This window comes from Cebus imitator, unplaced genomic scaffold, assembly GCF_001604975.1.
Source record: "Cebus imitator isolate Cc_AM_T3 unplaced genomic scaffold, Cebus_imitator-1.0 Scaffold541, whole genome shotgun sequence".
Taxonomy (NCBI): domain Eukaryota; kingdom Metazoa; phylum Chordata; class Mammalia; order Primates; family Cebidae; genus Cebus; species Cebus imitator.
Window position 1 is genome coordinate 527,346 of NW_016107856.1, and position 10,411 is coordinate 537,756.

Consider the following 10,411-nt stretch of genomic DNA (forward strand, 5'->3'; position numbering starts at 1 on the left):
ACTCTAATGTTTTTCGTTTTGTTTTTGAGATGGAGTCTCTCTGTGCCATCCAGGCTAGAGTGCAGTGGCACAATCTTGGCTCACCACAACCACTGCCTCCCAGGTTCAAGCAATTCTCCTGCCTCAGCCTCCCGAGTAGCTGGAAATAGGTGCCCACCACCACGCCTGGCTCATTTTTTGGTATTTTTAGTAGAGGTGGAGTTTCAGTATTTTGGCCAGGCTGGTCTGGAAGCCCTGACCTTAAATGATCCGCCCACCTCGGCCTCCCAAAGTGCTAGGATTACAGGTGTGAGCCACTGCACCCGGCCTATTTTTTAATATTAAAAAGAAATATGGGTTTTAACTCAATGGGCAGAAAACCAATTTAGTGGTGTGCTACCAACAAAAAAAGAAATTAAACAGAATAGAAAATATAGGCTGGGGCTGGGTGTGGTCACTCATGCCTGTAATCCCAGCACTTTGGAAGGCTGAGGCAGGTGGATCGCTTAAAGTCAGGAGTTTGAGACCGGCCTGGCCAACATTGCAAAACCCCATCTCTACTAAAAACACATAAATTATCTGAATGTGATGGGACTCACCTGTAGTCCCAGCTACTCAGGGGCCGGAAGCAGGAGAATCACCTGAACCTGGGAAGTGGATGTTGCTGTGAGCCAAGATTGTGCCAGCTGGAGAGGCCGGGTGCAGAAGTTTATGCCTGTAATTCCAGCTCTTAAGGAAGTAGAGAGGCAGGAGGATAGCTTGAGCCGAGGATTTCAAGACCTGCCTGAACAGTATAATGAGACCCCATTCTCCACAAAAAGGAAAAAGAAATGTTTAATGAAATTTATTTTATACATAACATATATAAATATGTGTGTGTGTATGGCACCAGTTAGTAATGGTAAATATTGTTTTATCAATTTTCCTATATTATATATACATATCTACTGGGTTCCAATTTAAAAGGTATTTCTTAGTAGAGTCACAGTCAAAACAAAATTGAGAAATAGTGTTCTAGGTCAGAGTATCCTTTAGAAATACTAGTCCTCTAATAAACAGAGTTACCCTCCATAAAAAGATTCTGTGATTGACTGTATCTAGGAAATCATGCAGATTCACAGTATGCATTAATAAACTGTTTAGAAAGCCTTGCAGTTAAATGTTTACGAACTTTGTATGACCACAGAACTGTTTTTGTCCCATATAATGCTTTCAACATTCTGAGGAACAAGTGTTTGGAAGAACACACTTTGAGAAACATTAATCTAGACGTGTGGTCATGAGGAAAAGTTGTAACTATTCAGTCTGGAAACTTTTGTACACCACATAGGGCCTGTGGCATTCTAGAGAACATTCCTCCTACCATCACCACACAATAGAACTTGATTTTCTGTCATTGGAATAAGTGGATAATAGGTTCCATACTGTGGGTTTTGAGAAAGGTAAAGGTGGGACATAAGGGTAGAAATGCTCTTCTCTAGACTTACGCTGAGAAGAGGTGTCTATTCCTTTAGGTAGAATTACTTTCTGAGGCAGAACCGTAAGTGTCCTGGTTACGGAAATTCCTTTTTTTTTTTCTCCACAGATGTGGGACCTAGGAAAAGGCCTGAAGATTCCCCAGCTATACCAGTCTGGAGTGGTTGTTCTGGTTCTTACTGTGTTGTCCTCTCTAGGGCTGGCAGCCATGTGAAGAATGGAGGTTCCCAGCATCATCTTCCTACACATTATTACATTCACCCATCTTTCTGTTTGTCACTCTTATCTCCAGCCTGGGAAAAGTTATCCTTACTCGTTAGATCCTTTTGTGCTTTCAGATCCCCTTGGAGCAGTAGAGTACCTTGTAGACCATAATAGTAGAAAAGGGTCTAATTTCCCCCTTGTTTCTAAAGATGAGGTGGCTGCAAAAACTCCCCTTTTATGCCCACAGTTTGCCTACTCTGGGCCTAGAAGCAGTTATTCCCTCTCCATATTGGGCTTTGATTTATGCTGAGGGTCAGCTTTTGGCTCCTTTTTCCTGAGACAGTGGAAACAATGCCAGCTCTGTGGCTTCTGCCCTGGGAACTGGGGGTGAGGCTTTGGGTGCCACTGCCTTTGGTTTGCTGGCTTAAAGGACAATTCTGTTCATTGGTGAGAGCCCAGGCCATTAACACCTACGCAGTGTTATTGAAAGAAGAGAGGTGGGGGTGGAGGGGAATTAGTCTATCCCAGCTAGAGGGAGATGAAGAGGGCTAGTTAGTTCTTAGAGCAGCTGCTTTGAGGAGAAAATATATAGCTTTTGACACAAGAGGAAAATCCAGAAAATTATCATTGAACATATTAAAGGTTATTTCTTTTTCTTGCATTTCCAGAAAAGCCTCCTAATTTTATGCTTTCTTATCCAAGTCATATACCATTTTTTTCTGAAATTGAATTAAAATTCTCATTTTATCTTTGACTCTCCTTGAAATCTAGAGAAACCAAGAAAATGGCTGTTGGGAAGGGATCAATTTCCTCCTCTTCCCTTTGGTCTTCAGTTTTCCTACATCTCATAACTGGAAAAATTTTCAGGGAAATCAAATAGAACTTAGCCAGAGATTTAACTATCACAGAGAAGCCTCAGAGAAGGAAGGAGAAAAAGAAGTGATGCATGTAGAGTGCTTTTGAGTTATTACAGGCACCAAAATCCCATTCAGGACTGATTATAAGCTTGATGGTATAATACAGCAAATTATGATTCAGTCAGGGGCACAGAGGACTAGTGTTGGTGATAGCTAAGGGATGATGACCTGAAGATACAGGCTTGGGGAGAAAGGAGAATAGAGATTAAAAAAGAGACGGGATTGTTGAAAACCTGGCAAAAAATGTATAACGAGAAAACTTGCTGCTTTTAAAATCCATATAGGCCAGGCCTTAGCAGGTATGCTGTTTGATAGTTTTCGGAAACTCTGGAATGACCTATCTCATCTGTCACTTTGAGTTGTTGGCCAACCAGTTAAAGCGTGGGTTGAAGAGGGGAAACAGTAACTGGCTGGTGTCAGTTGGATAGGAAGACCTTACTTAAGGTGCGGACCTGCTGCTTCAATAGTCTTCATTCAGTGTCCCAAATAGTATTTGGCTTTAAGTAATGATTGCTTTTCTGTTTTTACTAGAGGGGCCCTGGGAAGTCTTTGTACCTTTCCTCCATTTTAAATGAGCTGTTCTCTACTTTGTCCTTGGAATTAGGGACAAGTGATCATGAAAGAACACTTCGTCATTGGGACTGGGAAAGGTTTGGCAAGGGCATTAAATTTAACAGCCAGTGCCAGGAAAATGTAAAATGAGGTCAATGATAAACAGATGTTGGCGGCTAGAAAATGGGTAGGGCAGATGAATTTTTTGGTGCTTTCTTACCATTTCGGTGTTTGAAGCATGGTAGTGGGTGGGTGGGAGGTGAGACAGATCATCATGCCTTAAATTTCTACTTACCATCTTTGTTTTTCTTCTCTGTCTTCCAATCACTTTAATATCTTCAATTTTCAAACTATATTTGTACTTATGCTTAGATACAAAGTCTTACATAAGCTAGTATCTTCTCCTTTGGCTTTCTCTACCTTTTCTTCCCCACCTCCAAACACACATACACATACTATGTTCAACAATTCTGTTTCTGATTTTGAAGTCATTAATTATATGTGCTCAGGATAAAAAATGAGTGGGTAGAGGTGAGGGACTGGTTTTTTGAGATTCTGCCTTCTTTCCATGATTCAGACCAACTTTCTCTTGGTCATTTCTGGAGTATAACTGACTCAATTCTTGTAAAAATGTGTTACACCCAAACCACGGTATGTTCTTTTCCCTACTTTATTTTCCCCCACCTTCTTTCCCCTAATTGTGTTACAAGAGGCAGCCATAGCAAGAACAGAAAATCCAGATCAGTAAAAGATTCAACAAAAAATGTTTATTTTCCAAATTTGCTTTTACTCCCACCCCAAAATTTCCCTGTTCTACAGTTCTGCCTGGGGGCTCTTGTTTATTTCACTCAGTTGCTATACAGGTTTTTCAGTGTGTGGCTACCTTGTCCATATGAAGTTTAAGGTTTGTGTTTCTGGACCTCAGCTAGCTTAGGCCCTGCCTAGAGTTCTAGCATATGTGGACTTCTAGGTGGGCTGTTAGGATTTTGCTGGGCTTTGGGGACCTGGAGTATGACCTGCAGAGGGGTGTGAGCTTTGGAGTTCATCTGGGGAATTGAGGTTGGCAGCTGGGGAGCGTGGAATTACGGTTGGACTTGGTGCTTGTTGTACAGTCTTTGTGATAGACTTCTTCCTGAGTGTCTTCTGACTGTCTGGATCATGGGACTGTCAGTGGTAGAGTGGAATAGACAGTCATGTCTCTGGTCAGGCCCAGATCATTCCCAATGTACCTCAGGATTCGAACTCCCTTTCTCCCCATACCATGGGCAGTAGATCGTTTCAAATAAGAAAATTGAAATTTGATTTCTCTAATTACCCACCCCCACTTTGAGATTAGATCATTTTCTACTGTTCGGGGTAAGATGTCCTTAGCCCATTCCTTCAGGCCTCAGAAGGTGATTAGGGACTAGTCAGGATAAGATGAATTGGTTAGAGGTCCCCCCTGCTGGGATAGTGGTGGCATAACAATATACATTTTTTGAGATTGAAATGAAATTGAGAACAGGGTTTGGGGTTAGATGGGAAGAATAGATACCTTGCCTAAGATTTCAGGACGCAGCCCATTGGAGGCCTTGAGTAAATCAGGATTTTTCTGTATCCATTTGGTAAGGGAGGCAGCACCAGCAGTTGTACGGGAGGTCAGCGTCACCCGAGCGGGGGGTATCTTCAGAGGCATTTGCCAGGTGCCCATGAAGGAACCCCAGGGATTTGCCTAAAGATGAAAAGGGATACCTCAATAGGGCTTCTCACTCCAAGTAACTGACCAATTGACAGAACCTCTGTTCATCTTATTTCCATTCTTTACCTTCAGGAATGCATGGTTATGAAACAAGACTGAAAGCATAATCTTCCCACTCTTCCTTACCCACCTCCCTCATTTAGGCTTTGCAGGCCTAATTTTTTCATCCCCTTGCCTCTGCCAAATTAAATTCAGCATCCTTAGGCTGGGCGATGTGGCTTATGCCTGTAATTCCAGCACTTTGGGAGGCTGATGCTGGGCTGGCAGATCACAGGTCAGGAGATTGAGACCATCCTGGCTAACACGGTGAAACTCCGTTTCTTCTAAATATACAAAAATTTAGCTGGGAGTTCCAGCTGCTCGGAAGACTGAGGCAGGAGAATCACTTAAACCCAGGAGGTGGAGATTGCAGTGAGCCGAGATTGCACCTCTGCACTCCAGCCTGGGCAACAAAGCGAGACTCTGTCTCCAAAAAAAAAAAAAAAAAAAGATCAGGCATGGTAGCTCACACCTGTAATCCCAGCACTTTGGGAAGCCGAGGCAAGGCGGGCAGATCACCTGAGATCAGGAGCTTGAGACCAGCCTGGCCAACATGGCGAAACCTCCTCTCTACTAAAAATACAAAAAAGTCAGCTGGGTGTGGTGGTGCGCACCTGTAGTCCCAGCTACTTGGTAAGCTGAGGCCAGAGAATCGCTTGAACCCAGGAGTCAAGGTTGCAGTGAGCCGAGATCGTGCCATTGCACTCCAGTCTGGGCAACAGAGTGGGGCTTAGTCTCAAAAAAAAAAAAGCCTTGTGCATCCTTAGGCTGAGTGTGGCAGAGGAATACCCACTGCACAAGTGTCATCACCTGAAGGCTTTCTTTTTTACAGATCATTGATCAATTTAAGAACTTATGAAGGGTGCTAAACACAACTCTAACCTGCTGGATAAGCTGGCTGGAAGTTCAGGGGCTCTCACATTGCAACATTAATTAGATTAAACTTTAATTTTTCAGATAATGGCTGTGAGAGACTGCAGATCTCCCAGTTCTGTGCCTCAATTGTTTGCCTTTCTTGATAGGAATGAAGATAATATCTCACCTTGGAACGGGGCACAGAAGGCAGTAGATGACCACGATCATTGGCAATAATTTGAGTGTAGCCTTCATGGGAAGAGATGCACTGGGGTGCAAGTGGAAGAGAGAAATGTTTATGAGTGAAAAAAAAAATATTTGGGGAGCTTGAATTAAGGGTGTGGTCAGAGAAGGATATGAGAATTTAGAGAAGGCTAAAAGGAGTTAACTGGCAGGAAGAACATGAGACTGTCTTGTAGGTGCACTGAACATGGAATACCTCTTTTGTTGGCTTAGCGGGAGACCAGTTCTGCAGATACTTGGATGAGAAAGCCTTTTCATACTGTGGAGAGAAAGGTAAGTATCCTTTTGAAGCTTCAAGGCCCCAAACCCAGGAATTGATGACTAGGCATAGTTCTTTAGATTTGAAGACCAAAGGCCTGACCAACCATGTAGGCTTTAACTCACTATGACAAGGGTGTAATTTGGTCTAGATGTGTGCTGTCCAGCATGGAGCCAGTAGACACATGGAGCTGTTAAACACTTGAAATATAACTAGTTCCAATTGTTGATTGAGGTGCTTTATAAGTGTGAAATACACTGAAGGCCGGGTGCGGTGGCTCATGCCTGTAATCCCAGCACTTTGGGAGGCTGAGGTGGGCGGATCACAAGGTCAAGAGATCGAGACCATCCCGGCCAACATGGCGAAACCCCTTCTTTACTAAAAAAAATACATAAATTAGCTGGGCGTGGTAGCGCATACCTGTAGTTCCAGCTACTTGGGAGGCTGAGGGGGGAGAATTGCTTAACTGAGGTGGAGGTTGCAGTAAGCCAAGATCACAACACTGCATTCTAGCCTGTCGACAGAGTGAGACTCCATCTCAAAGAAAAAAAAAAAAAGAAATACACTGAATTTTGAAGTTTTTTTTTCTTGTTTTTGTTTTTTTGAGACAGGATCATGGTCTGCCACCTGGGTTGGAGTTAGAGGCGTGATCCTAGCTCACTGCAGCCTTGGATACCTGGGTTCAAGCAATCCTCCTCCCTCAGACTCACAAGTAGCTGGGACTACAGGTGCATGCCATCATGCCCAGCTAATTTTTTAATTTATTTGTAGAGACAAGGTCTTACCATATTGCCCAGGGTGGTCTCAAACTCCTGGCCTTAAGAGATCTTTCTGCCTCAGCCTCCCAAAGTGTTGGGATTACAGACATGAGCCACCACATCCAGCAGGTTTTGAAGATTTAGTACAAAGAATGTAAAATGTCTGATTATAATTTTTTCAATACTGATTAAATGTTTAATATTTGGATTTATTGGGTTAAATTCAGCATATTTAATTTTTTCATGTAGCTACTAGAAAATTTAAAATTACATTTGTGGCTCACACTCTTTGTTGGGCAGCACTGGTCTAGATCAGGAGTTGGTAAACTATGGCCTATGGGCCATATCCATATTGCTGCTTGTTTTGGGATGGCCTGAGAGCTAAGGATGATTTTTATAGATGAACGTTTACAATTGATTCAGTAAAATGGAACAATAACTTTGAATACCAGTTAAGCGAAATTTTTTCTCACCCCCCAAAATTCCATTATTTTCATTAGTAGTACAAAAATTGTATTCAGTTATATTTTGAATTTGTTAAACATTTTATGGAAAAATGTTTTTCTCTATGTAAGTAGCTACATAATATTTTTGACTTTGCCACTTGGCCTGCAAAGCCTAAAGTTTTTACTCTCTGCCCTTTTTTTTTTTTGAGACGAAGTCTCACTTTGTTGCCCAGGCTGGAATGCAGTGGCACGATCTCAGCTCACTACAATTTCTACCTCCCAGTTCAAGTGATTCTCCTGCCTCAGCCTCCCGAGTAGCTGGAACTACATGCATGTGCCACCACGCCCAGCTAATTTTTGTATTTTTTAGTAGAAACAGGATTTCACTGTATTGGACAGGCTGGGCTCGAACTCCTGACCTCGTGATCTGCCCTCCTTGGCCCCCCAAAGTGCTGGGATTACAAGTGTGAGCCACCACGCTAAGCCTACTCTCTGCCCTGTTACAGAAAAAAAAACAAATTGCCGACTTCTGGTTTACACCCTACAAATTTAATCCGGAGATGCCTTTGGATCTTCCCTGGGCTCTCTATCCTGAGGAGGTAAAATATTATCTCACCCCACTTTCAGCTATCTGTTCAAAGATCAGAATCCTATGAGAGGGGACAGTCCAAAGATAGAATCTGGAAAACAAAAGTAAACATTAAAGAAATGGAGAATGGGAACTTACCTGGTTGGCACTGTAGTTAGTGGCCATGATCTTGTGCTGTTTACACTTGTTGCTTGGCAACTGCAGAATGCAACTTCCTGGGACTACCTCCCAATCAGCAGGGGCTGCCTTTCCTTCCTACTTATTATTCACTTCCTTGGCTCACACTGCCCCCATTTGTTTTCTCTGGAACTTAGATTCATTTTCATTTTAGAGATGGGAAAGACTGAGTAAATGTGAGAAAACTAACTGAACAGCAGTTACTTTTTTTCTGGCATAATCTACCCCTTCTTAAGAACTTACACGTGACCTTTGATTGGCGTTTTTAACCTCTTTAACCATGTAACCTCAACAGCTGTGTTTGTTGGACAACACAGTGTAACATACCACAGGCTGTAAAGCCAGATACTGGGGTTTGAATCCTTATTCAATATGGGAACATAGGAGCTATATAACATTAAGCAACTGACTTGCCTTCATTAATTTCTTTTTTTGAGACGGAGTCTTGCTCTGTCGCTTAGGCTGGAGTGCAGTGGCGCAATCTTGGCTTACTGCAGTGCCCGCCTCCTGGGTTCAAGTGATTCTCCTGCGTCAGCCTCCTGTGTAGCTGGGATTACAGGTGCATGCAACTACACCTGGCTAATTTTTGTATTTTTAGTAGAATCAGGGTTTCACCATGTTGGTCAGTCTGGTCTCGAACTCCTGACCTCGTTATCTGCCCACCTCGGCCTCCCAAAGTGCTGGGATTACAGGCATGAGCCACTGTGCCCGGCTGCCTTTCACTAAATTTCTATCAACTTATTTGAATCATGGAGATAATAAAGCCTGCTTTTACAGGATAAGTGAAATAAAATGAATAAAGTGTCTAGACAATACCATAGCATGGTAGGTATTCAATACTGGAGAGATCCTGTTTATAAGACCCACTGCTTTGTTTTCTCAGGCAGAATGACAAAGGAACAATATTTAAAAAGCAACTAACTCAAATCTGTCCCTAGAAGGAAAAACATATGTTGTCCTTGGTCCTTAAATAATTTCCTCTATCACTCTCTAGAAGCACAGCGCCTAAGAACACAGGTGTTTAGTGTTGGCTGGAATAAAATGGAATCAGGTGCTGGTGCAGGGAAATTGAGCAGGGATGAAGAGAAAGTCACAGAGTGGAAAACACCAGGTTTGGAGAGTTCACTGGGAGCGCCGGGACGTAAGCCTAGTATTTGTGGGACAAAGCAACCCCTCTGAAACTTATCTAAAATGGTATTGTAATACCCATCTACAAGGTGGTTTGGAGAATTAATGAGAAAGTAGAACTGTGCTTTGTGAATTGTAAAGTGCATTTATATGTAAGGTGTTAAGATGAAAGGGAAAAACTAGGAAATAAGTTGCCCAAAGATATAGATACTTAGGACCAGGAAAGCATTATAAATTATATCCGTCAGTCCCTTCTCTTTTCCTTCTTTCCCCAGAATCCTCATCTTAACCAACACATCAAGTATAAGAACACTCCTATACTTCTGCATATGGAGGGAAGAACAGCTTTTGTTTTATAGGCTCTGGAGTTAATACCTGGATAATGTGAGATCTGGAAAGAACTCGTGTGCTTAGTCCCCGTAGTTCTTATCACTCTAGAGCGGTGGAAGAGAGAAGAGGTTTATTTTTTTGAGATGGAGTCTTGCTGTGTCACCTAGGCTAGAGTGCATTGGGTCACTGCAACCTCTGCCTCCCAGGCTCAAGCAATTCTGCCTCAGCCTCCCCAGTAGCTGGGTCTACAGGCATGTACCACCATGCCCTGCTAATTTTTGTATTTTTAGTAGAGACGGGGTTTCACCATGTTGGTCAAGTTGGTTTCGAACTCCTGACCTCATGATCTGCCTGCCTTGGCCTCCCAAAGTGCTGGGATTACAGGTGTGAGCCACTGCGCCCGGCTGAGAGAAGTTATTTAAGGACCAAGGACTATCTTTGCTCTAGGATATCCATTTTGGCCCTTTAGGCAAGCTGCAATGATAGGCTAGCATCGTTTCTCTTAGAATTTGTCTTCAGTTGGTATGCTTCCCTCTGCTTTTCTGATAAGGATGTAATGATATATGATGACTGCACTCATTTTAAAAGTTAACTAGTTTTTATTTAATTGAAAAAGTATGGCTACTTGGCCTCAAGAACTTGGAAAAAAAAAAGAAAAAGTAGGCTGGGCATGGTGGCTCATGCCTGTAATCCCAGCACTCTGAGAGGCCAAAAGGTGGGT

General features: G+C 42.7%; 2 protein-coding genes across 3 annotated transcripts in view; one reads left to right on the forward strand and one right to left on the reverse strand.

The window, feature by feature from the left end:
* SDHC (succinate dehydrogenase complex subunit C) overlaps window positions 1–2,413 on the forward strand; it is a 53,201-nt gene extending 50,788 nt beyond the window's left edge. For both annotated transcript variants that reach the window (XM_017515146.2, XM_017515147.2), the window contains one exon: window positions 1,565–2,413. In XM_017515146.2, coding sequence (XP_017370635.1) covers window positions 1,565–1,669 — 105 coding nt within the window. In that variant the 3' untranslated portion in view covers window positions 1,670–2,413. The remainder of the gene's footprint in view (window positions 1–1,564) is intronic.
* A 1,460-nt stretch (window positions 2,414–3,873) lies between these two features.
* On the reverse strand, window positions 3,874–8,650 carry CFAP126 (cilia and flagella associated protein 126). The gene is made up of 5 exons (XM_017515145.2): window positions 8,194–8,650; window positions 6,200–6,262; window positions 5,948–6,028; window positions 4,663–4,839; window positions 3,874–4,292 (listed from the first exon to the last, which is right to left on the reverse strand). Exons 1-5 carry the CDS (start codon window positions 8,218–8,220, stop codon window positions 4,107–4,109), a joined length of 534 nt encoding a protein of 177 aa, XP_017370634.1. The 5' UTR covers window positions 8,221–8,650; the 3' UTR covers window positions 3,874–4,106.
* Between the last annotated feature and the right edge of the window lie 1,761 nt (window positions 8,651–10,411).